Raw genomic sequence first — 27,225 nt, forward strand, 5'->3', positions numbered from 1 at the left:
ATTCTTTTAACACTTCCACTTCCGTAACTCAATACAATGACTCAAATGCAACAGAAAAAAGTTCCTGAAACAGGTTCACAGGAGGGGTTTAGAAATTGCCCTGCTTTAATTTGACTGTCATTTTCCAGGAATCACAGAGTGAGTCTTTCATATTTTGCGCAGCTTAAGGTTTTTTTAAACTGTTGCCAATCCTTTTTTCGAGGAGTTTAGCTCCTCTTTGTTCAGTAAAATATTCCAGCTGTAATGCTGCCCGGGAAGGCCTCCTGCATGGCTGGGCTGCGTCTGTACTCACAACGCTTTGCAGATCTCAGCGCTCTTTGTGCCCAGGCCCGTGAACTCTTTTCGGGGACTTTATCTGCTATAATCACCTTGCACATTTATGGCTCAGTACAATAAAACCTTTGGCAGCTTGTTTTCTTGAAGGAGCATGCTCAGCCTGACAGAATACTAGTTCACTGATTTGCACCTCTCTCAGCTTTCTGGAACATTACAGCACCTAGCCTTCCATTAATATTTTTTTTTTCTCATGAATGTAAATAAAAATTTAACCCAATAGTCTTTCCAAGTCTCTGAATGGGGGAAGAATAACTGAGGAAATGGGCTTTTGGTAATTGAATTGCCAAAGCGAGCACATGCTGTGTGACCTTCTTAACATAAACACAGTGAGCAACAAGCCTGGTGGTGCTCTGCACGCTGGTGCCGTCCAGATTCAGGGTACCAGAGCCCTTCACAGATGATGGATGAGTTACTCTGGTGGGGGCAGGATTTTTCTGAGTAGTTCCTACCAACTAATTCTGCTCCCTGGGAAATTTAACAGCAAAACTCCCTTTGATTTCAGTGGTAAGTGCTTGGAAAATCCCACCCTGCTGTAAGGGAGAGAGTGATGTGGGAGAGAACATGGCAGCCATTTTCTACATGAAAAGGAAAGAGAAGATAGAAGCAAATTTTGCCTCTAATTTCAGGGGAAATTGAAGTAGGCAGTGTGAATGTAGCAGGGTGTCCACTGAAAGGATAACTCATATCAATAACGACATGAATGCATGCGCTGTACCAAGTCTCTAAACTAATTTTCCTACATAATTAAATATGCGTCCATGTTAAAATGTGACTTGATTCAACCTTGTGTCTTCAGTAGAACTTGTATACCAGGCCACATAAGAAATATTCATTTAAAAGCTTGCTGCCATCTCATAGCACAATACATTGGAATAGAGGAAATGATCTATGTTTTCAGATGATGACAGGAATGCTTTTAATTCCCCTAAATATCTCTCATTGTCAGGGAGGAGGACTTTATCTCACATGTAGCTGAACCAGTCTCTCTGGCATCTTTTTATATGCATGGTAAGAGATCTGATCTTAAATATGTTCACTTTTGGATGAGATAAATTTCTCCCCAAAAGTAAGTATCTTTCCTTTAAGTATAAATGGAGCCAGGGTGAATGGTTCTGATGTGGATGTATATATTTCATATGACTGTATCTGATCCTGTGAAATCCAGCCATGGTGTCCCAGCTGTGTCCCCTAAAAGTAGACTTTTATGTCTTTGTTTTTTAAAGATCTTTTAAATAACTAGATCTAATGAGGTAGATGTTTTGCATGAAAAATGTATTATTTCAGCTTCCTTTTAAACCAGAAGCTCTTACAACATTTTGTACCTATAGCTGGCAAAACCAGCCTGTTTGTACACCATTTATTCATTTTACATCCTGCCTGGGAAAACACAGTATCTATAGGCTATTTAAAAACAAAATGTGAATGGGAAACTAAGTTTATACTTAATAACTTACTTAATTTCCAGAAATGTTCTCTGTTCTTAAATATAAGAGAAGTGACTAAATATGAAATCAGGAATCTAACACAAGCTTCCAAGTATTATACAATCTTAACTTTATGATTACAGAACAGATCAGTACAGTCAAAGGGGGAGTTCTGTCACTTTTATATTACATTACTTTGACCCGGGAATGCAGATGGTATAGTCTGAAAAACACAATGTCTGTTTGCTGTAACTGGAAAAAAACAAGAGTGATCTGATCCTCATGTGCCCACCCCACAGCTCATTCAGTGCTTTTTCACCCAGAGCCTGGGGAAGACACAGCTCCCTTCCCTGCTGTCCCCTCCAACAGCTTCTGCGGGATGTGTTTAGGATGATGCCTTCTCTGGGGGAAAAGCTCAAAGCACCTCCACTCATTTCACATCAGGCTCAGGACCTCAGCCAGCTGGTGTCCATGGCACAGATTGGCACCAGAGCCCTACCAGTGCAACTGTCCATGCTCCATCACAGCTCCCTGGCTGGTGCCTCCTTCCCCAATTTCCTGCAGAACATCTGGCAGCACCTTCTCATCACACATTGGCAATGTACTCCCACAGTCATGCATTCTTGCTTTTGTTTAGCCTGAATATTTTCGTGTTTATTAAAAATGTTCTGCACTCTCTTTATGAGTCTAGGTAAAATATATGCTCAATAAATGTAAAATGTCAGTAAATGATAAAACAGTATTTATAACTGGGCTACTGACCAGTCATTGAGGAGCAACACATTGAGTTATAGTGCTGTGTTGCAGCTTTACAAACCATACAGTGGCTGAACAAAGAAATCAATATGTCACAAATTTGAACTACTCGACACCTTTTAATTTCCAGAGATCATCTTTCTTCAGATCTCAATGTGCCTCACTGGGTCAGACACGAAACAGGCCCCATGACAACCACTGCTTCCTGTCTTACAGGGCTCAGTACGCTACATGCAAATATCCCATAGAGCAGCTCTTTCAGATACCTGCCACTACATGTTATTCATCCTTAGCTAGATGCTAACGGGCCACAGAAATGAAAACATGCGATTCAATGCTGATATTTTGGTTTACCAAGGTTGAGAAAGGGAGCTAGTTCCAACTCTTCCAACGTGGACTGAATCTGAGGTCTCAATCTCACCCCTGGTGAAAAGATCGAGGTGGGGCATGTCTTTTTTTTCCCCAAAAAACTATTGCCATTACCGAAGAGTGACTCACACAAGAAGGAAAAAAGTGGTGCAGAGCATGTCTTGCCAAGGAAGATCCAGGCAGTGTGGTTTGGGGTGAGGTGCTGCTGTGTCGCCTTGCTGCTGTCTGTTACCCTCTGGTCAGCTGTCAGCAGGGTTCATTCAGTTATTCATGACCATACCCAACAGTTATCAATAAAATCACATATTGCTTACTTGTTAAATTCTCAGTGCTCTTAAGCACAGCCAAGCTGAGCCTGAGTACATCTGGAAAGCCTGAATAAATTTTCTCCAGCTGCAGGTTTCAAGTGATGATTCCTTGCTTTAGAATTGCCTTTTACACATGCTCAGCTATTCGGTCAGATGCATACTCATGCAATATGCAAACACGACATTAAAGGCAAAGGATTTTAAGTGTTGGTATTTAAAATGCACATCTCCCCAGCATATGATAATGGCACTTTAAGCATCAGCATTCCCCTCCACTGAAACGCCTTCATCTTCCCTCCCCTCTGCCCTTGGGGCTCCACACACCCTTGCACGTCCCCCACGCTGAGCCCTGGTGGCTCCCCACGCACCCCCTCGCTGCCCCAGGGCCTCTGCCCTCCCCCTCTCACTCCTGCTCTCGCCTTTGGGTCTTCCTCCCAAACACTGATATGTTTTTAGCTTCCTTCAGATCTGATGGTGACGCCAAGACTGTTGAATAAAGACTCAGAAATGCTATATGTAAATCATACATTTATAAGCTTAGTCTGCTTAGCTGGGCTTGATAATTTGGGGCATTTCTAAGCTCCTCACACAGTGGTCTCATTTTAAATAAGTACTATGGGTGTTGTTACAGCTCTCAAGGTTAAAAATAAGGTTGATCAATCTGTAAGAAGAAATTGAGCATGTGCTGCAGAAGTCTCACCTGGGAGCTAGGTACTGAATACCTGTTTTGAAAATAATGCTAAATATAAGAGTATTTAATGATCCCTTTTGTCAGATGGCACTCACTTTTCCTAGGCTACATTTGGTTTACCCCTCTGCTAGACGTTAATTCTCTCCTGCCAGGCCATTGAAAGCACTGGATAATAATAAACCAAAATGTGCTTTCTCTGGAAGTACAGTAATTGAGAGGGAGACAAATACATAAGTGGCTATCTGAGGACCGTAAGAGAGATTCTGGCTTACCCAGCACACAGATTTTGTGAGAATGGCAGTATATTTGCAGAGCCTAATGAAAGTGAGCCAGGAGTGCAATACGATCAGCAAGGCCTGTCACTGAGGCACGGGATATCAGCATATTTACTGAAATGGAGAAGGCAACATTTAAAAGAATTGTCATTTTTAATTAATGCATGAATCACGGAGGAGATAATATTTATATACCAAAGGATCTCACTGTGGGGATGGAGTCCTGTACCTAGCACTACCTCTTTAGAGGACAGAGAGAACAGAGAGCTGAGCTCAAGTGATGATCTGCTGGGAGAGGGGGAATGTCCTAGCTCCCTCCCTTGGCCTCCACCCACCAGCTTTTGCAGCCCCTGGCCTTGGCACATTTCATCCAAGGTTTCTCACTTGCTCCCCATGCCAAAGAGGGGCTGTGCTGCTCCGCGGCTGCCAGGGATGACCCCAGCCCTGCTCCCCTCACTACCTTTCTGACCACAGCAGGACAGCGAGCTTCGTGTGCTGGCTGAGATGGCTCTTTCAATTGTCAGCATGAATCCCACTGTGTTTTGGCCCATTTTGGATGCTGGTCTATAATTGGTATCATTTAGACACAAAATATTTCAGAGTGGAGAAAAAAAAAGACATTTGAGACGACCCAATTTACAATAAGCCTTCCCAAACACCTGTACATCTCACTGTCTCTTGAAGTAGCCCAAACATATTTGTCTGGAGGTAAAGTTCTTCAATAACAGTTCATAAATGGCTCAAGATGTTACTAGACAAACAGAAATAAAAAATTGTCTTTTTTTTTTCCTCAGTTTCACTGAGGATCCTGAAACAGGAAGGCTACCCTGATGCTAAGAGGTATTTTTTGCATGGCTTATTTTCCAACATCATTTCTCTTCCCAGGGCATGCTGAAGATTTGGTGAGTGCCTTGCTTTTCCCTGTCACTGCACAGATATGCCTCTTGTCCTGTGTAAAAACTGATGTTTCCTTGTGGAGACACATTGAGATTTCAGAGGACTTTGGCAGGTTCTTCACCAGAAGCATGAGACTGGCCCCAGTTTAACAGAAATATTCATGTGCTTAAAGCTGCATCTGAGCTAAAGCACCTTGCTGAGATGGCTTCCTGGCCCTCAAGCACCCTCACAATTAATTTCCTACACAGCCCCCTGATCTCTGGGATATGGGCTCTCCCCCAAGCAATACCCTCTTCTAAGCGGAGGATCTCACAATCACAAGCCCCATCTGGCTGCCCCCACTGTGGATCCCCATGTCCCTTTCTCAGGCAGGGGGCTTGGGCACCCCTGCACCCGTTTGGCAGCTCCCTTGTGCCACAGCCTTAGCAGCATTAACTTCACAATGCAGCAAACAGCCTAAGTACCCAATGATGGAACATGCCAAATCTGGTATTCACAGCAGATATGTTTTTGTGGAGTATTTAACAGTTTCTACTGCAGAAAAGAGCGGGAGAATCAGTCTTATGAGAGAACAGGTTTAGGCTGCAATCTGGGCAGTTACATTTTTAACTCTTTTTAATGAGGTTAATGGATTTTTCTGTTTAAACACAGAGGTCCTGTCTCCCTTCATCCACACCCCTCAAATCCATAAGTTTATGGTGCTCTGTATCACTTCTGTTGTTCTCTTCGGTACCAACAAAGTAGTCTATCCTCATACATCAGCATATGATGCTTCCTTAATTTTTTATTTACTGTACTCTATGTGAATTTCAACAAAGGAAATGTTAGACTGCCCAGAAAAATGGGCTCTAGCTTTTTTCAGTGCTCTGTGATCCCAAGAAGCCAGTTTGGACCCGGACTGTCAGGCCATCATCCTGGATGAAACTCAATAGATAATTTTTCCATCCCAAAATTAGGCCCTCATGCAGCCCATCCCTTTCTTTTATTCTTCTGAGTAATCCCTGCTATTTGCCTACATCATGCATTTATTTGTTTTTCTAAATTGTGGCTCCTATTTCCCATAAGCATAAACGATGCTGACTGACCACTGCAGCCCATCACACGTATCATTAAGGATGACTCCGAGCTCCACTATGGCCCCTCATTTCTATTGTTGAGTATTTTATATGCACACTTCAGCAAACACGTGATCCCAAATCAGATTTTTCTACAGATAAGCAGCTGGACACACTGTGCCACACTCACTGATGGAAAGAAATGTTTAGCCTGACATAATTACCTCCACCATCAACCATAGTGTCTGATGAGAACCCTTCCATTGTGTGACATCCCTGGAGGCATATTCCCCCTTCAGCCGTGCAGGCATTTTAAGAACCGCTGGGAGCTGTACCGTCAGTCTGCATGCTGATCTGTGATGAGTAAATGTTGCTCGAACAGTTTTTGTCAGTGCTGATTTACTTGCTTTGTTTGTTTGGGGTTGTAATAATAGTATTAAAAGTCTTTGCTTCTGATGTATTTGACATTGTGCCATTGGTCCATTAGGATTTGGTGGAGTGTTGTGCATTATTTTTAATTTGCATTCACAGTATGCTCTGTAATAACTCACTCTGAATTCTAGCAGTGGATGCTGTGAATTTGTATTAACAGCAGCGCTGATTTGTGCAATGTGTAGTAAAATTCTTTGCAGACGAATACTTACCGCTTCATGTCCTTTAGCATAGCAGATCAGAGTTTCCAAATAACAACAGAGACTTTTTTAGCAAATTGTTCCTTGGCTAATCGTAATGAGAAGGATTTCAGCTTGGATGGAAAACATTGACACAAGCTGCTGTTGATGCCAACAGTTTACATGGTTTCAAAAAGCAATTAGACACAAATATGGAAAAAAATCCATGAAAGGCGACTAAACACACAGATAGCTCTGGTTCAGAACTTCCCTGAGCCATTGATTGCTGGAAGCTGAGAAAGGATCCTAGGGACGGATCACTGCACAGTTCTTCCCTAGGAGTCTGCTGCTGGGCACTGCCTGAAGAACATGCTGTTCTAGTCTGACCCAATAGGGCCTTTCTTACAGTGTGGTGTTAAGGAGTCATGCTGAGAGCATTTAGAAAGAGAGAAGGGAAAAAAACACAACCTCTCCCTTCAGGTTAACAACTTGAGAGTTTTCAGGGTTTCTGCATTAAAATCCTCCTTTGTATCTAAGTAGAATTTAGATCCTCTTCCCCCCCCCCCCCATCAGCTTCCTTCGGGAGAACATACACGCTGGACCGCACTACAATCATGGGCAGCTCAGTTCCCGTGGTGCCCTTAATTGGATGAAGCCTTGCACAGTGGCTGCCAGTAGAGCACTAATTTTCAGTAGTTTCTGGCCTCAAGTCTGCTTATGCTACAAGATGCATTTTTGGCAATGAATATTTATCTGCCATGGGACAGGATGACGATTGTTAAAGAGAAGCTGGTTACTTGGTTAAATTAAACAGAGGAATCTGGTGAAGCACACACAATACATTACTCTAGCAAAAATCAGTAGTTTTGTGCACAAGAGGCAAGTCCTACAGTAAGTGTGACACTTATGAGACCCTCAGTATCTTGAAGACTTCTCCATGTGCCCCTTTTTCACCTTGACTTTCTCTGGAGAGTGAACAGTGACTTACAGGATGAGTCGTCACTGGCACACTTGATGAACATGTCAAAACTGGGGTACACACAACTGCTCTTAAATACCTAATACTTCAGCTAGTTTTACGTAGACCTCAACAGACTGTCAGCAAATTTAGTTATTACATTATTATTTTAATAAAGCCTAATTTGTAAGTTGAGGACACAAAATCTCATCCTGAAAAAATAGTGAAAAACATTAAGGCAAGACTGAAAAAGCATGGCAGCAAGAGCCACACAAGGTGATTATTTAGTTTGGAATTGACTTTTTTTTTTAATAGGGTACAGGAATGCACTTTTTTTTCCTGTTTTTATTTTGTGAAATGATCTGGACAATTTGATGTCCTGGAGTTTGGCAGACAGCACCTCAGTTCTTGCTGTTTATCATTATTCAAACCATGCTGCCCAGAACTGTGGGTGGAAATAAATAAAAAAGTTGTGAAATGCAGTGAACCAATAACTTTCTCCTAGTTTGAAACACATATGCTTCGGTTTTGTGGGTTTGTTGGATTATATTTTTTTGCTAAAAGCACTCACATTGATGACTACACTAAAGATACTGAAATAGTAGTCTCGCACCAACACCTCACTCTGGGGACTCGCATGCTTTGCCACACCGTGAGACTCCCATTTCACCAAATATTTTTAGTACCTCTCTTCTTCCTAATTGTACCAGTCATCTCCCCTCCTATTTACAATAACTAATATCCCTATGACAGCCATTGCTTAGATGAGAAGGCAGCATTAGGAAAGCATTTAATGAACATTAATTGCTTCTTAATATGATTTAGCTGCTGGAAATAAGGCAGCTAAGCTAGCTCCATGTGACCAGCAGCCCTACAGGCACTACCATCAGACTCCTTTCGAGATGCAATCCTGTCGTCCTGGGGGGGCAGCAGCCTTTCACAGATGAGACCCAAGGCTACATTTTACTTTTCCAAATTAGCAGCTAAATAGGGTTGTAGGAACTCAGCAACAAAGTCATCATGACACCACCTGGCTGATTAGTGATCTCCTCCTTCTGTGCGAGCCAGCAATTACCAGTTCCCACTGACTTCGGAAGCTAATGGGAATCAGAGGCTGGGGGATGCTGCCAAGATGCAGCAGCTTCCAGCTGTCAGGAGGAGGACGGGAGGGGACACAGTCTCAGTGTACACTGTTCAGTCTTTGTCTGTTCCCATGTGGCATCTTTGGCACCTGTGCCTTTATCATTTTGACCCTCTACAATGTGTTACCTGACACCATCGCTTCTGACATGGCAATATGATGCAAGAGAAACTTGATCTTTGAATCCAGCACTCCTAAATTTGAATCCTGATTTACCATTGATTCTCATCTCACCCTTTAGTTAGGTCACTTAACCTCTCTACTAAGCAGCTCTGCTAGGAAATTGAGGCTGGTAACACCTAGAGATATTGTGACAATCAGTCAATAAATATTTGTAAAGTTGGTAAACAACAAGCACCAAGTGCCAAGTCTAATTTAAACAGATATATCTTATAATCCTCCCATTTTCTATGCAAGAACTTTAATATGACACAAAAATTAACCTTCTGATGGGGAAAAAATCTCTCCTGATATTATAGACTGGTGTTGGCAACAGACCTCTAACTTGAAATACAATGTCCCCACTGACCTCACTAAGTTTCCCATGGATTAGCTGACAGTGATACTACTGCAGAGGAAAATAACAGTGAGAGAAAAAAACAAATACTTTTCTGGACTGTAATTCTTAGCCTTCTTTCATTCAGAGCTGAAATAGAATACCACTAGACATTCCAAAAATGGAAGATCTATTGTTTTACATATTTAATGGATATTATAAAACAGTTGATAATATCAACTAATGTAAGTAGGAGCCTTCAAGTTTTACAGAGGTAACAGCAGGACTGAAATTTCTAGTATCTGCTAACCAGTGTACCTTGAAAAGCTTGACTGTTGGCCCCTACATGTTCGTATACAATGTTAACTGAATTTATAGGATAGGCCTGAAGCTGAAGTAAGTTTTTGGAAATGGTGTTGAAACACTTTCACATTCAAGACACTTATGATTCATGACAACCTCGAAACAGCAAACTTCTTCCAGACTTCAGAAGTCTTAACACTGCCTTTGTTTCTCTATTACAATTAAGTACTTCAAAGCCAAGACGCTGAGCTGGCTCACAGGTGGACTGTGCAATGAGCCAGTCCAATACCTGCTACCCCATCAGCCTGCAACTGCTTCTAGCTCCCTCCCACCAGCACCCACAGCACTACTCACCAGTGAGCTAACAAAGGCCCTAAAAAAATAATTAGATGTTTCCTGGCATAGTCCATCACAGCTGGTGCTGCGCTGTTCCTCTGATGGACCACAGGCATGCTGCTTCACATTGTCATACCTAACCACTTACCAGTCAGAATACCAAGTCCCTTGTTACTTCATTTATACAGCTGCAGCGGAGCTCTTATTCTGAGGCTTTCCAGCCATTGTTTGAGAACATAAGAGCAGCTCCGAGGCTTAAGGGAACACTTGCAGATACAGAAAATGTAAGTAAAGGGAAGAATCTGCAAAAACGAGGTGTCTGCTGGCTCACAACTGAAAGGCTGCTGTAAGGTACAGCACCTCTACTCCCCGCTCTCGTAATAAAGGGGGCTAATTAATGGCACCTCATCACCTTACTGGGTTTTTCATAGCAATGGCTGGCACTCTGAAAACAACACTAAGTGCACAATTAGGTAAAAAGATGCAAGCTTACTACAGAAACATTTCTTTACCAATACATTTTTTTAAAACAAAACAAACACCACACTGAACGTTATTTCAGAACAAGATAAAGATCTATTAAAGCAGCAGCGGCCCCCCCGCAGGGCAGGGCAGCTGCCCAGGCCTCCCCCGCCGGCTCCTTGCCGGGATCTCCGCACGCTGATCCCGCCGCCGCCCCCCGCACGGCGCCTCCACCCGCTCGCCGGCACCGCAGCCCCCCTCCCCCCCAATTAAAGTTTCGACGGTATTTAACTCCCTCGCACCGCAGGTAACCGCCCGCCGCCTCCGCTACCGAGAGGCGCCCCGAGCGGCCCTTCGCAAAGGCCGCCCGGCTCCTGCCCTGACGCCGCTGCAGCTCGCCGAGCCGGCACCGCCGCCCCGGGGGCGAGCGGAGAAAACAGGGCGGCAGCCCCCGGCCAAGCCGCCGCCCGCCCTCGGGAACCTGCCCGGGGGGCGCCGCGCCGCTCGCCTGAGGGGAAAGTTTGGCGGGAAGCCCGGCCTGCGCCCGCCTGGCCCCTCAGAGCGGCCGCGCCGGCGGGCAGGGCCCGAGCAGCGGCCGCGGTGGGAGGGGGGTGGCGGCGGCGGCGCAGGGCTGCGGCCGCCGGAGCGGGCGAGGGGCGGAGCAGAGAGACCCTGTGGCTGCCATGGCCGCCTCCCCCTCCCCGCAGCCTGCCTTAAATACTATGGGGCGGCCGTAGCTGCGGCGGGCGCCGCTGCCGAGCGCACCATGCGGGCTGTCATCGCCTTGGCCGCGGCGCTGGGCAGCCTGCTGCTTGGCGGCTGCCTCCTGCGCCTGGGCGGCCAGCAGCCCCTCCGCGCCAGGTAGGGCGGCCGGGGGGCCTCGCCCGCTGCGGCGGGGCCGTGGGGCGGGAGCGCCCGGGGCCGGCTGGGGAGGAAAGAGCGGGACGCGGCGAGCCCCCCGCCGCCTTCCGCCGGGAGAGGGGCGCGGCGGAGCCCGGCGAGACGGCCCCCGGGCGCGGACCGGACCGGGCTGGGCTGGGCTGGGCTCGGTTGTTGGCGGCGTGTGAGGGGGTCGTGGGGAGGGGACCGGCGCCGCTCACGCCTGGTGATGTTTAATCGCTGGTTTTGACAACTTTGTGTTCCCGTCTTGCTTGCCAGGGGCTGGGAGGAGGACGCGAGTGTAGCTGCTGTCACGCCGAAAGTGGTGCGAGTCCTCAGGTCTCCCCTGACGTCCCTTCCTCAGACCGAGAACAGGTAGGGGCTGCCCGCCGGCGGTCACCCGTGGTGTGGGTCTGCGCGGAAGGTCTACAGAAGCAGAAATTTGCCTTCGCTCCAATTCATTCTTACTCTTGTTTTGGCAGCTTAGTCAAAGAGAGCGTTAGAGACTTGTTAGATTGAGAAAGTGAAAATTCACTTTAACTGTAATAAATTATTTGCTCATAGGCCCTTTTAATGACAGCAGTCACTCTGCCGTTGGTTTTGAGTCCAATAAAATGTTGCGTGTAGCAGTTTTGTTAACGTACGATGCAAAAAGTGTTGCTGAATGGCATGTTCCAGGTATCTTTTATTCTTCTTTCCAGGAAGGTGGAGCTGGAGCTGGGTAATGTTGTTACCATTTTTGAAATGTGTATTTATAAAAATACAGATTTCTCCTTTAAAATTCATAGGATGAAGGCAAGATATATGAAGCCTTTTTCATGTTGTGTAGCATCGTACTTCGTGGGAGCCCTTTCACTTGATCCCATGTCTTGATCTTTTCGATCAATGCAGATCTTTGGTTTACAGCCTGTTATTTTATACTGTGAAGTTTAATATGAAAATAGTTGGTAAAATTAGCTGTCTTACATGCAGGCTTCAATATTAATGACTGTGTTTTCATGCTCTTGAGTCTTCACACACTGTAGAAAAACTAATAGTGCAGAAGAGGGTGGTGTAATCCACGCAGGAGATATTACTATCTAAGAAGTAGTTTGCAAGTATTTTTGCAATTCTTTTTTACTTTATATGGCCACATTGCCATTGCAGTTCCAATGATTATTATATGTTAATATATATTATGATCAAAAACACATGATAAAAATTAAAAAGAACTTGTGAATTGGGTCTTTAATGGGAACTGTGATCTCCTGGTTATATCGAAGTCAGTGGTGACAATACAGTTAACTTTACTGAGGCCACTATCTCACCCAGTCTAGCTGAGGTTGAAACAACATATGCTTTCCCTAAGTGAATGCAAGTGACGTTAATCGTAGTAACCATTGCAGTGTACCCTAAAGTACGTTTCTTACGTGTTTCTGATGAGATGCCCTTGTGCTCCCTGACTCAAAATTTAGAACTTTCACAAGCCAAAAGTTTATAACATCTTTCAAGATTAGAGTGAAACAAAAGGAACAGGAACATTTGCAGAATTCTAACTGCTGTTACGTGCTTCTAGCCTGCTTCTCTTTCCTGTGCTCATTTTTTCCCTTTCTGCCTTTTTTTCGTTCTTTTCTACTCCTTACAATTTATTGGTTTTGCAGTACGTAATCTGTTCTGCTTTGCTTTTTGTAGCTGTCACTCCATTCTCCTCTCCGCTCTGTTTTCTGTTATGTCTGTGGTTTCCCCCTGCCCCATCTTCTCATACTCTTCCTTTTCCCTGCTAGTTTCTGAGCTGCAGTCTCCTTCCACTCGGCTTTGTGTGCTAAACCATGGAATCAAATTGACTAGAAATGCTGGCAGAGAGCACTTCAGAGAACAGAGTCTAGCTACTTCCCATCTGCTCTTAGTACAGTCGCAACTGGAGCAAAGTGGAAGCGGCACATACCGAAGAGGGCTGAAAATCCATAGCATGTATGGGTCAGTTTCTAGTCTCTGTAATAAGGTGACAAGTGATCATGAGATTTTAAATGCATGTTTTTCCTTAATCTAATTGGAGGATTTTAGCACAAATTCAGAACTGGTTTTGATCAACCTGAAACTGTATTTCTTCGTGACTACGTGACTCCAAAAGTGTGACAAGTAAATTATTCATCAAAAAAAGTTTCATTTCACTCTAGCTCCTATAACCATAGTGTCTTTGGAGAGATAGCTTGCTGGCTGAATCCAAGAGAGGATGTTCTTTCTCACCTGAGTGACTACGCTCAGTAAGCTGGCCTGACAGGCGTTTGTGGTGCATGTCTGGCATATGAGGAAGGAGAGCGAGCTGTTACTTAATCCAGAGAGCAGCTGGACTGGGCAGGGAGCCATGCTGCAGGGGTTTGATCCAAGCAGCAGCTGGACTGGGCCTGGCTGAAGGCCATGCTGGAGGGATTTGATCCAGAGAGCATCTGGACTCATTCAGGAGATGCAGACCAATCCCTCAGTGATGGAGATGGATGGTCTGGTCAATAGGAATTGGATTCCAGTTTGCAATGGGGTTTTGCTGCAGTATCCGTGAGTATAGCAAAAGGTCAGAAGAGTCCCTCGTTGAAATAGGTTGTACAGGAGTTGGTGAATTTTTTGAACCAGAAGAAGCTACATAAGTATATTGATGCATAAAACTAGGAACAATCTATTGGTGTAGACTTCCCAAAGTATTGTTCTCCTGAAGTACCCTGACAGTTTGGATAGCATTGCTGTGTTGCTGACAGCAGTGTCCTTTCCTGTGTAAGAGTATGCATGGATGTTAGGTTAGACTCTGATCTCTTAATCAGTTTGACACATTTTTCTGGAAAGCTGAGATTTTCTCACCAACTTTGGTGGGAGGATTCAGGAAAGGAAAGAGAAAAAAATCTGGGCACTATCCTTCTTGAACTCCAAGTATTAAAGTAATCTAGATAGTCTTCAGAATCGCAAGCTTATCTTTCTTCTTATCGTGATTTCCTTTGCTGTTGGAGGCATATTTGTAACCAGACATCTCCTGAAGAATCTCTAAGGCCCTATTATCCTGTTGCCTCGCAATATTGAAAGCTAATCTGTTCTTTTACTTTGAGTAATTCTTTTAAAAGGATGAAACTGAAGGATGAAAGGATGAAAAGCAGGGGATTGATTCAGACTTCGTAGATATTTAGGCAGCTATTACGCAAAGCAATGTTTAATTAGGTGGTGACCAGGCACATAAAGTTCTCTGAAGATCTGTGTTTTAGCAAATAACCTTGAAGATGTGGTTTGTCTTTTACAGGACATTTCTTACTACTTTTTTTTTGTTAAGTCTTAGATAAACGATGTGACTGCCTCTACAGTGTGACTTCCAGTTTTTGTCTTGGGTTTATTTCACAGCCTACTGTGCCTGTTAGTAGGGTTTCTTACAAAAAAAAAAAAAAAAAAGCCATTGTTAGTAATATTTCCATAGTAGTCCCCAAATGTATTCATGGAACTAGTATCATTTACACTGCAATACAATGGTTCTCTGGTAAATCCTCATGTCTATGCCTCATACCATCCTCTCAGTTTTTAAGCTGTAACTGCAAGTACAGCTTAAACTTGCTTGAACCAACAGTACAAACAAAAGAAGTAGTCTTGCACTTGTCCCACCTTCAGATACTTGGTTCTCCCTCCCCAGATGTGTTTGTGCTAGCATATTTGTTTGTGTAGTCACGGCATTAATAGCAAAATAGAAGGCTCAGTACTGCTAGTGCTTATCAGGGGAAGGTGACAATAAGAAGAGGAGCTAGGTGGTCTTAGTTGTGAGGCCTGGAGTGTGCTATGTTAAGCTTGGGCAGAAATTCTAGCTCCTTTTGTACTGCCCAGGAATATATAGCAGGTAAATAATGACAGCTCCTACAAGGGAAGTGAAAATAGTTTTCTCAAGCACTATTTATATATACTTTATATACAGGTAGTAACAAGGCAGCACTACACTGAAGAACAGACCACCACTACTGTGTTACTCTGTTTGTGTCGCCAGTTTTAAGACATTTGCTTACTATCTTCCTAACTTACTCTCTGTCTTTGCAGGTCCAAGGCAAGCACAGTGTCGAGACTGTTAGGGTAATTGAGCAGTGGGAGGAAGTGGTTGAGGAGCTGTGAGTAAACAAGTTAGTATTAATACAGTGTTCCATAGTGTTGGTTTCTCCAATTCTTCTCTCAGCAGTAGATCTTTATGCAGGCCTAGGGAATAAACAACTATACTTAATTAACTATGCTACAGAGACCTGTACATTCTGTCTCCTGTCAAAATATTGCATTCTGGCAGACAGAAGGGGAAGAAGAGACAGGCTATTACCACAGTTATGAACAGTAGCTTAGTATATTGCACAAATAATTTGCCACAGTTTAGATTAGTCAGCACTGGTGGCCACTTCACTAATTTTACTGCTCTCTTAATATTTTTTCCCTTCACTCCCAAGTGGTGCATGCAGACATATTTCAGAAGCGCATTTCTTAACACATGCCTCGTGTATTACTTCTGTCTAAATGAATAGGTGTTCAGTTGAAAGCTGCTGCCAGGACACATTTACGTTCTGACAGTGGTGAAAGGTTTCCCAGCCTCTTTCTCTTTACGTGGTCCAAGTGAAACCGCTCTGTCATTCTGTCTATTGTGTTCTATTGTAACATCATTTTAGTGTAAGTTCCTTATTCTTTTCACTTTACCCACCATGAGACTCTGAACGCTGCTGGTCATGCTACCTGTCATACAGTTTATGGATTTTATAAGAAGTACCTGGTGTTATGTATAACTCTAGTGAATGCACCAGAGGTCTTCTAAATAATTTCGAAACACAGTTTGTCTTAAAGACCTGATTTAGCATTCTTTAGATAATCATGGGAACTTGAACAAGGATAGTAGGATCAGTCTCTTTCACAGTTACTGTGATTAATGTTACAAGACAAATTCTTACTCATATGGTTTGATAAAGTCATTTTTATGGTCCATTTCACCATACATTTAAATTGTGTATTGCCTTATTAATCAAGGTGTTGTGAACCTTAAAAACATCATTATATTCTTATAATCCAATTCATTTGAAATAGTGTCAAAGCTAGCAGAGCACTCTTCCTAGGGAAGTATAGATTACGGGTTTTTAATAGTATTTGACTAATAGACTATGAGATACAAATACAAATTAGTCTCTTCAAGGGAGAGATTAAGACAGAAGATATTCACAATCTGGATAGTGTTGTTCAGTGCCACTTTGGTAGAAGGATAGAAATGTGCAGTTTTGCATGCAAAAGTTACCCTTTTTAGCTGGAGATGCTCAGCTGGAAGAGGGATCAGAGGTCCTGTGCTGCTTCAGGCAGACAAGAGCAGGAAGCCATAGGAAAAGTGCAAGAACTACTTCTGCTGGGAACACAGTGAATAGAGTCCATGAGTGGGATTCTTCCTTATGTTCACTGTGAATTTAACTCTTGCTGAAATTAGGGGTGAAATTCTTGTTGCTTTCAGTGCTGCCAGACAGTCCAGTCCTGAGATCTTCTGAAAATTTCACTCCACATTCTTTCAGTTGTTTACAGCTGATTTTGTGGGAATTCTGGAGGATTGGCCTTTCAGTCCTGGTCATTCTTCATGTTATGGTATAATTCACAACACTATATTTTTTTATCCATCTGCTTCCCTGCCCCCTGCTTCATACTTTTTTCATCCATTTTATGTCCATCCATCTTCCTACTCTGATAACTGTTTGGGGTTGAGTTTGGTTTTGTTTTTAAAGGACTTCCCTTTTCTTTCCCGCCCTGTACCGCGGCTCCCCCAGAACTCCATGTTAACTGAGGTACCTGTTTGTCCCGTGATTCCCTGCACTAAGGCTCCATATAGTCTTAAGACTGAGTGCTACAAGTGCAGCAAAAGGGGCCATGGACTTTCCATGTAATTTCTCTATTTCTAATATTTCTTATTCTAAAGGTGGGTGTAATCATTGTCTTAAAGAATTCTATGGTTTAAGGAACTGCTGTCTTCCTGAGAGCAAGATATAGAATAACAACATGCTGATAAATATGGCACATGGTCTTAATCTACTGTGGATTTATTAAAGTACAGATGGTGTACTTTCAGAGTTCCTAGAATTACCATAGGAAGTATGTGGTCCTCAAGCTGTTCGTATATGATTTAAAAAAACCCCCGTTTTTCAGATTTTGGCCAGTGAGATTGGCTTTGAGAACATCTAAACCCCAAGGGAAATGCAGCAGAAATTTCCCTGTTTTATCAGTTTTATGAGTTCAAGCCAACAGAATATAACATGGTTTCCACTTCAAATCCTTAAGCTACATGAGAACTTGTAAAATTAGTTGAATGTAGCCTGATATCTGTGGTTTTAGGCATGTTATCTGATTTCATTCCAGACATTTTAGTGCAGTTCTAAGTATTGAACAAAGACTGTCATCCACTAGGTCAGGTAAATTCATTAAGTGATAAGTATTGCCTAGCATAATTGTCCGAAGTGATCAGAAATCTAATCTGAGTCTGATGTCTGCACAACTCTGCAATGAATAATGCATTAGAAATCTGGACTGCCCCTTGCACACCCCTTTTGTCTGAATGCAAAAATCTTTCACTCATGTGAAGCAGAGGCCACTCTGACCGTGAAACAGAAATTCAGAAATTTAACTTTTACTAGAATGAGTAATTGTTTTGCATGTCTTGCAAATAAATTCTTTTGTTTTTATATCTTTTTGCACCATATACAGAGCATTGAGTAAACTTTTTCCAGTAAACTGGTGGAAAAAGCCACAGAAGCAGCACTTTGGTGATCTGTCTTGTGCCTGCATTATAGGGATAAAGAATTTGGATTAAAATTCGTGTCTGGTCTTCCCCACAGTTGTGCCATTTTCACCAATCTTTACATGTGTCATGGAAAAGGAAGGAAATATTCCTTATTCCTTTTTTCTCCCCTCGCTGGCTGTAGAAGTGATTGTCAGGATTTAATGACAAAACAGAACGGGGATTTAGTTTGCTCATTCTTTTTTATCTGACTTCTTCCTTTTTGAATTTTTCAAGCCTTAAAAATATGTGCATAAAAAGCAATTACATATTAAAAAACTTGCTTCAGCTGATCTTAGTACTATGAATTTAAAAGACTAAAAGTATGTTGAGTAAAGCTTGCATTTGGTTGAGAGAATATTTATTCACTGCTCCACTGATCTCAGGACATAAATCAATAGGAAGCTGCAAGGACCTTGCAATGGTTCTCTGCACAGAGTTGAAACCTACTTGTGAAAGAATGTTTGTTCTCCAACGATGCCTGCAAATGCATCTCACAGCGAGCTGATCAAACCTAACTGCCTGCGTTGACTTGGTCTTCCTGGCAGGCTTCATGTGTTAAAGAGGTCTCCTCTGGCCAACTGTGGCTCAGAAGGGCTGGGGCCACTTCTCAAATCAGCATCCAGCATCTTGATTTTTAGTTGTAATGGAAGACTTATTTGCAGCAGTAACATGCACTTGGCTTATGACATCAATAGTTCTTTTATGAAGGTGCCATTTATGTAGCTAAGCTTTGCCTGTAGCCATTTCTCTTACTTGAAGCTGCAGCTGCAGCAGAATCATTTGACCTTACTGAGTTAAAGAAGCAAGAGAGAGGAAACATTTAGTGCTAAATTTGTTTGGGAACTGGTGTTGGGTTCTTTTGGGAATGGGCCCACCTGGTTCTTCAGTGTAGACAGAACCATTCAGACTAAGCCGCAATAAACCTGTGCGTGTAAATGGCATAGGCAGAATATTTGCTGGCACTTACTGTGTAAGATCTGCTGATGAACAGTGTGCTCTGTTCTGCCCTCACATTTGTATGTCACTCCTTGAAAAAGAATTAGATAAGGACCTGTATGCAAAATCAGCCAAGGAGCTGGTAGTGCCAGGTGTTACTATCTATTAAAGTCACTGCAGAACTGAAAGGACAGAGGTTTACGTTGTGTTGTCTTACCATTGCCCTCAACAAGGGGCATACTTCCTTAGGGGCACTAAAAGTATACTGATGGTGGAAAGAAAGGAAGAGAGATGATCTCTCTCCTCTGCAGCCTGTGTCCTGGGTGAATTGCTCCTATGGAGTGACTGATTCACTAGCAAATTCATGGGCAATGGAAAGAGAAGGCAAGGCACTTTGTCCCTTTTCCTCCCCTGTCATAGCTGTGAACATGGCAGTCAGTTCGGCAGCAAAATAAGCAAGCATTTATTCTGCTCTTTCTTCTTCAGTCAGCCTTCTTCTCATTTGAATTGTTTAAGAAGAGAAGGCTCAGGGCGTTGAAGGTTAAACTTCTAGAAGAATGTAGCAATATTATGCTTAGGTCAAGAAAGATGTTCTTTGTATATGTAAAGCCAAAGGCATCCCTTTCTGAAGGCATCAGAAGAATAAGTAGATACCCTTCTTTGAGCAAGGGCCTCCTGGAGCTATTAGACCTTGAAGAGGGTACATTGCCAACTTGGCAAGCAAACTCAAGGTCCATGTATCCTTAGCAGAACTACCCTCATTGTGATACTAAAAATCATGCCTATAGGTCAAGAAGACCCTTGCCCAGATGAAGACCCTTCCCCTGAGCACACGTAGTAGTAGAAGTATTGTGTCAGCAGTATTATAATTGTATGTAAATTACTAATTAATGATCAAAGAGAGGATGGACTTCGAAAATTACTAACTCTGCAAGTTTTGTGTATAAATATAGCACAGAAAGTCCCATTGGTGTGCTTGATTTGTGGGAAACCACGGAGCACTAAGGCTTGCGCAACCCTAAAATAAAGAAGCAATATCTCTCCTGAGTGGGTGATTATTGACCTATTGCACACCAGGCGACAAATCTGCTTTTCGGACAACAAGGGGGACCTTATCAATACCTGAAGAGAGAGTGCAAAGAGTATGGAGCCAGGTTCTTTTTTGTGGTGCCCAGTGACAGGACCAGAGGCAGTGGGCACAAACTGGAACACAGGAGGTTCCCCCTGAACATCAGGAAACACGTTTTCACTGTGAGAGTGACTGAGCACTGGCACCGGTTGTCCAGGGATGTAGTGGAGTCTCCACCCTTGAAGATATTCAAGAGCCATCTGGACATAGTCCTGAGCAACTGGCTCTAGGTGGCCCTGCTTGAGCAGGGGGTTAGACCAGGTGACCTCCAGAGGTGCCTTCCAACCTCAGCCACTCTGTGATTCTGTGACTTGAAATGGCATCTTTCCCAAGGAAGAGCTTCAAAATCAGCTTGTCAGAAATCTTGTTGATAAGTGGTCTCTGTATTTTAACAGGTGAAGGCAATGGAGTTTTGGTCCTTGTGAGTAAAAAGAATGATGGTTCAGAAGCAGAGCACATTGTGTACAAAGCAGAAAGACCCTTCCTCTTTGTGTCTGACTGCCATTGTACAGAGATGGCTTGGATGTTCTGTGTTTCTAAGAACAGCATGGGTTCTGTTCACTGCTGCAGCTCTCACCCAGGAGTGAATGACACAGCATCTATGTCTTTGGTATTTCTAGTTCTGGTTTGGACAAATAGCTGCAGTGTCCAAGTGCTCCATAAGTAGTGAATCAATGGAAAGGACCCAAAAGGAACAGGGAGGGGGGAGAGGGGAAGATGGTGAGGAGCAAGGAAAATAAAAATGCTGGAGGTAAAAAACTTCATGATAAATGACAGTACGCACAGCAGAAGGTTGGTGATTGAAGAGGGTGACTATATGAGGTGAACCTAGATACAGGGTGAACTGAGATGAATGGAATAAGACCTTGATATCTCAGTCATTTACTGATTTACAGCTCAGTCTTCTACTGTGACTGCCGGAGCAAGAGGACCACACAGGAGTTTGGTGAAAATAGGACAACAGGAATTAAAGATCACTGTCTGGCACTTGCCTTGGTTCCTTTTACAAATATTTATTCTTATTATGTAAATAAAGAATAAATGAGGGAGGAAGTATTAAGCTCAAGTCAGTAAGTTAATGTCCAAGTAGAAAGATCCACTTCACCTGTGGTGTTTCCTGTACATATTATATTGGCTCTGAATATTGCATTTCATCAACAACTTTAGGAATTCACATCTGCTAAATATTTTACTGGTGAACATTTTAATATCTTCAAAACATAATGTTCAACAGGCTTTCCTTTTAATTTCTTTTTTTAAATTACATTTTCTGAATACAGTGTAAAGCAGAAAATATAATTCAGACTATAAAATAGGGTTACTTTAAAGAATCAAATATTTTATAGTCACTAGCAGCAAATTCCTCTTCTATACAAGAGGTTCACAATAGAATTCAGTAAGATTTCTTTGGTGATGTTTTCAGCTAAATCAACGGTTATTAATCTTACTGTCATAGCAAGGTAAATGTGACAGCATTGTCAGAATATGTTCTCTCTTTTTAAAGTTTGTTGCTTTTTCTCTCCCCCCCCTCCCCCTTTTAACAGAACAACTGTTAATAAAAATGGAATGTACCAGTTTGAACAGGCTTCAAAATGTAAGGCAATTCAGGACAACATTTTGTCATCATCTATCAAGAAGAAAAGGTAGGTGTTTGCTGTGATTTCTGCTTTGTTTGTTTTAAATAGAAGGATAAAAGATTGTCCTCTTTTACATAATTCTTGATGATATTAATGTGGAGCTATACAACAGGAAACTGAAATTGTTCAAACAATGTTTGCCTGCAGTTTTTCTTTCACGTTAGTTGGATTTATTTGAGATTGGATTTTATTTTTTTATTTTCACAATATAAGTCAACAAGATTTCTCGTTGCCAGTTAGCAACATTTTATTACAAGATATTCACAAGAAGGTTGAACAGAATCTGTGAGGTATAATTTCATTCTTGAGTGTCTTTTTCCTGATTGGTAAATGCTCCTGCTATGAGTAACCTCAATTATGGGATTCCTTTCAGCATATTCGCTGGAGTAAGTATGGAAATATACTAGTATAAAAACTTGCTAATTAATTGCACTCATTATAACAACTAGTCTGCAGGAAACTAATAATTCAATTTTAGATACATTGAAAAAACACCCAAATTAATTTGGATTTCAACCTGCTGTTCTGCCTTTTACTGACATGGAAAAAAAATCTTTTATATCAGCCCTGGTTAAATTTCTTGCCACTTTCTAAAGCGATAATGGGAGAAGCAGCCCATTGCTTTTGACATGTAACATTTTGCCTATATGGATGCACCAATAAATAAAACATTGTAAATAAGAAAGGCTTCCCATTAGGACTGAGTTCCAGCTTAAAATTAATTATGTCATGGTGTCTTTAAAATGGGAAGCTTTTTTTTCCCCCCTCCGTTTGTGAAGAGCAGAGAAGTAGAATGGGAAACAAAAGCTCTGCTAAAAACAATTATGTGCCTTTCCCATTAAAAGGACTGGAGAAGTCAAGTTTTTCCTTAACATAGAAACAACATTAAATCATAATTTTTAAACTTTTCCCGTCTTTTCTGCCCCCTCCTCACTTTCTCATTGCATTTTAAGATTTTTCACCTGTTTTAAGTTACCATATACCCAGCACTCTGTCTTTACTTTTAATTCTTTCTTTTTTTTCCTCCTCTATAACCTCATCTCCCACCAATATTCCACCTCATCAGCAACACTATCATTGAAGTCCTTACTATTTTGAAAGGTGTTAGACCACTGTTTCTGCTGCACTGCTAGTGAGAGCTGAAACAGAGACAGGCAAACAGAGGTCAAAGAATACAGTTGGATGAAAAACTGAGTGATTTAACACCAAGAGAAGGACAACCAGTCACTGTATTGCCTCCAAAATCCAGTTATAACAATATAAATGCAGTTATATATCCTGTGTATTATGAAGTTGTACAGGCTGCAGCAATGCAGACGTGCTTGCCATATCTAGAATATTTTGGAGATGAGATTGTAGGAGAAACTTTACAAAGTGTGAAACCTTTGTTCTGTGGCTAAAGAGACAGGAGCTGCACCATTTAACAAGGGAAAAGATGAATTGGGCAGGTAGGAAGAGAAACTGGTGCTGGGAACAGAGGAGCAAGGGATTCCTTTGTGCCATGAATATTGCAACTCATTGCCCTTCACTGAGAAGAGCTGCAGGAATCTTCATTGCTTTTTCAAGGTGTGACCCACAGGCATGGTATATAGATTCTTTATATTACAGTTCTAGACTTTTGGGGACATTCTGGACATTCTTTCCTCTTAAGTTGCCAGAAAGGGAAAAAAAAAAATACTAGTTTAAAGCTTGTCAAATGATTTGATAGTAAAAAATGATATGTAATTGGGAAGTTATTATTATAGCAAGTATGTGCTGGTGGTGATAAAGAGCCTGAAATGCTGAGCTTTGCTGGCAGTTTTCCATTTTTATTCTAGAGCAAGCCCTGTGCACACTCTCCTGAGGGCTTTAAAAACTGATAGTTGTTTTGGTAGTATTAAAGTGTTGAAAGGCAAAAGGGATCATCCTTTTCTCTTGCATTTCCTGCCGTTGTTTTTCTTTTTATTTGTTTCTTTCTTGAACATAAGCTGCCAAGTAGGAATATCTCTTTTTTTCACTCCTGCTGCTCAATTTTCCTTCTAATTCAAATAGCCAAGTAGGTGTTTAGTTTTAGCAAACAACCAGTGAGACTGCATCTGTCTCTGTTCTGACATTTTACCTATTGTCTTCCTACTATCTCAGCACTTCTGTCCTTGCTGTTGTCCTTTAAATATCTGCCAAAAATTAGAAGATACTTACACTTTGTCAGTGCCTCGGCTATGCATAATAATTCCACCTTAGCCACCGCAGTTAACATAGAAGGTCACTGCATACCTGACGAAGTGCTATAGGCAAAAAAACCCTTCCAGGTGTTATTTGTCAGCAAGGCTTATACAGTGTAAGTGAGTTTCCTACAGCAACAACTTATTATAATGGTTGTGGTTCAGGTGGCAGACAAAACCAGGATGAAACGTATTTCATTCACTATTCTCAGCACTGTAATTATTGTCTTGTCCACGTATTTTTATAGTTCAATTTGCCTAAGCTTTTTAATCTTAATAATAAAACCCTTTTAGAGTCAGTGAATATGTGCTGTAAGCTCCTGCATGCCAGTGGAAATATATGTATTGTCCCAGCTCTTTAAAACAGAGCAGTGGAGAAGAGGACTGTGGGTTACAGCAGAGCCATGAAATGACATTCTGATGGCCACCTGGATGGATTCCATTGGAGGAGTGAGTCCCCAAGGCTCCTTTAAAGCAGGAAATACTAAAATAGGCTTTCTGAGAGAAAAAACAAAGCTTTCTGGGCTGTAAACCCAGCTGCAGCATATCCCAGAACTTTGTGTCTTTAAAAAAATTAATCTATGGGAATATTGACTATATTCAAGTAGAGTTTGTTTCATGGAAGCCTTATATCAGTGTGAGCAGATGTGGCGGCCACCTTGCAGAGCTGCCACAGTCAGGAGCTCCTGTCCCACAGGACATGCTGCTGAGATGTCTCTGCTGCTTGCAGCGCTGGGCCAGCACTGGCAAAGAGGAGTTCTGACAGTCCGAAGTGTCTTTGTAAGTCCCAAGAGGAGCAAAACTGGATACGTGGGGCAAGCAGAGGTGTTGTTCTGCCTTGTAAAGACCTGTAAGTGGTACTTTTCTGGGTGAGCAGGTGAGCTTGGACACCTCCAAGCAAGAGAGATTCCATCCTTTAGACAGCCGTGGAAAGGCAGCAATGTTCTTGCATTATAATTGGTGTTTTCATCCTAGGTGCAGCTTCTGTTACATGTATAAGAAGGTCCTTACAGTTTCTGACAGTGAGTGCCTACGTTTCTCATGAATCCTCAGAACTAGCATTACGGATGATGCTTTGATTTTTCTCCTTACTGAATGTTTCCCTGTAACTTGCTAATAACTTGTCAGTCCATGCAATTTCTTTCTGAGCTGATGATAATTTTTCTTTTCATTTCTGACTCTGATCTTCATCTTATCGATGTCTTTAGGCTAGAATTTGCTTTTTCTATGTTTTTTTTTTTTTCTCCTGGATAATGATAGCCTAAGTAACTCTTCATGCCCTCTTATCCTATTAATTTTTGGAATTTTTCCATGAGTCCCAGCATCTAAGATTTATTTTTTAGCCTTAAGGAGGAAAACTAAATGAGTGATTCAACATCAGCATGGGCTATTTCAGTCCTGTGCTTCTATCCCCTCCTCCCCCCACATGCACTCCCTGTCCTGCCCTGTGCTGGTAGTGACACTTGTCTGACTCCATAGTGAGACAATTTAGGTAGCAGCTCCAGCAAGAAAGTAGTTCCATTTGCTCTGGCTGCAGTTCCAAGGCTGCTAATACAACACACCAGCAGGCAGCTGCCAAAATAGGAAGGCCTTGTTCCTAGTTTCTCTCTTCCCATCACTCCTTGCTTATACGGGCTCCAGTGTTCGGTGGAATCTTTCCTGATCTGGTTTAACACACTAAAGAAGAAGAAAATGTATATGCATACTTTTTCCTTCTGGGCTATTTTTTTTGTCCTGGTAGTAAATTAAAGTGGCCTATGAAGTCATTTGACAAAACCAAAACAGAGGTGGAGTCAAGTAAGTACCAGCAGTGGCACAAGAGAGAGAAAAGATTCAGAGTTGGACTGGAAGGAGGAAGAACGTACTGCACCAGGTCAGATCAGCTGCAGTGAAACTAGTTTCTCTCTTCTCCCACTTCTGCCCATTAATTCCTGCTCTCTTGACGTTGTGCAAGGGCTCAGTAAAATTGGTTTAGTCACAATCATCTAGTTCCTTTAAGAGTTTGCTAAGACTGGAGAATGAAAAATTGTACATGTTGTCACAGATACAAACTTGAGCCAAAGACCAGTTCTAATACAGTATTCCTCTTAAAAGTTTCATTTCTTTTTCCGTGTGGAAATGGGACATGATTTTACTCAGGAGTAGATAAACAAGTTAACTTTAGTAGTTGCAGTACTTTTGTGAAGCGAACAAACAAGGCATCTGTTTTTTCAAATTTTTATCATAAAGCTGTAGTACTAAAAGCATGTTGAACACAGAGAGAGAAGGTTGAATTGTTGATCTCGGCTGCTGCAAGCCACCACAGCCTTTTTTATATTCCTTTTTGTCAATTTTCATGCTCCATTTAAGAATAGGTGAGGTTTCTTGCCATCCCAACTCTTGTAAAACTGTTAAAAATACACACTTCTAAGTTCCAGCTTAAATAAACTCATTGTCATTTGGTTTGGGCCAATGCTAAGCCATTTTTGCTAAAATAATACAGGTAGATCTTTTCTGGAGACGAGTCCCATAGAATTTGTAGTCATGGCATCCATATCATCTTCTCTTCCCATTCCCCCAATCCTCTTCATAAGTCAGAGAATCCAGGCACAAATGGGAGAAGTATTAACATTAAACCTAGAAGGGAAGAAATGTCTCCATTCTGTTGACTTACATGTTCTGAAGTATTTCACATATGGACACATTTGAATCTCTTGAAAGGGTTTAAAAGGTGCAGAAAGCTCTTTGGTTACATGTACCAATGTAACCAAAGTGCTGGTTGATGTAAAACAACAGATTGTTTTATTTAAGAGATAATTTGAAGGAAAGCTTACATCTGTAAATATTGGTCTGCGGTCTTAGATGATTGAATTGAGCTTTGGGGACTCTATAAAGTAAATGAAAGAACAGGCATAAAAAGATTAATGTTTCATCTTGGCTTGCAAGAGCCACATCTCAAAATGTTTTTGAACTTTAAAACACCAAGTACAAGAAAGAGTTTTTTGGTATTATTTTGGACTTTTGCACTTGAGATGATTTCTAATAACTTCAGGTTATTTATGGTCAAATATTTAAGTTTGAAACCAGTGTACTTTTGAAAGTTTCTGAAAAGAAAAGTCCATTAGGACATCACTATTAAGAAGAGATGTTTAATAGGTCGTGCTAATTAAATGAGGGTAATACTGTTACAAATTACAAAAATAAAATAGGTCATGGAGTTCTAAAAGCAATCTATTATATATGCACCATGCACATTATTATTAATACA

General features: G+C 42.0%; 1 protein-coding gene across 2 annotated transcripts in view; it reads left to right on the plus strand.

The window, feature by feature from the left end:
- HACD1 (3-hydroxyacyl-CoA dehydratase 1) overlaps nt 1-27,225 on the plus strand; it is a 102,304-nt gene that overhangs the window by 43,932 nt on the left and 31,147 nt on the right. The window contains exons 1-3 of one of the 2 annotated variants that reach the window (XM_074834629.1): nt 11,105-11,279; nt 11,577-11,672; nt 21,685-21,783. In XM_074834629.1, the coding sequence (XP_074690730.1) occupies nt 11,185-11,279; nt 11,577-11,672; nt 21,685-21,783 (290 nt within the window). In that variant the 5' untranslated portion in view covers nt 11,105-11,184. Of the gene's footprint in view, nt 1-11,104; nt 11,280-11,576; nt 11,673-21,684; nt 21,784-27,225 lie in introns of those variants that run through there. The other variant, XM_074834628.1, reaches the window with a different exon arrangement.

This window comes from Strix aluco, chromosome 1, assembly GCF_031877795.1.
Source record: "Strix aluco isolate bStrAlu1 chromosome 1, bStrAlu1.hap1, whole genome shotgun sequence".
Classification (NCBI taxonomy): domain Eukaryota; kingdom Metazoa; phylum Chordata; class Aves; order Strigiformes; family Strigidae; genus Strix; species Strix aluco.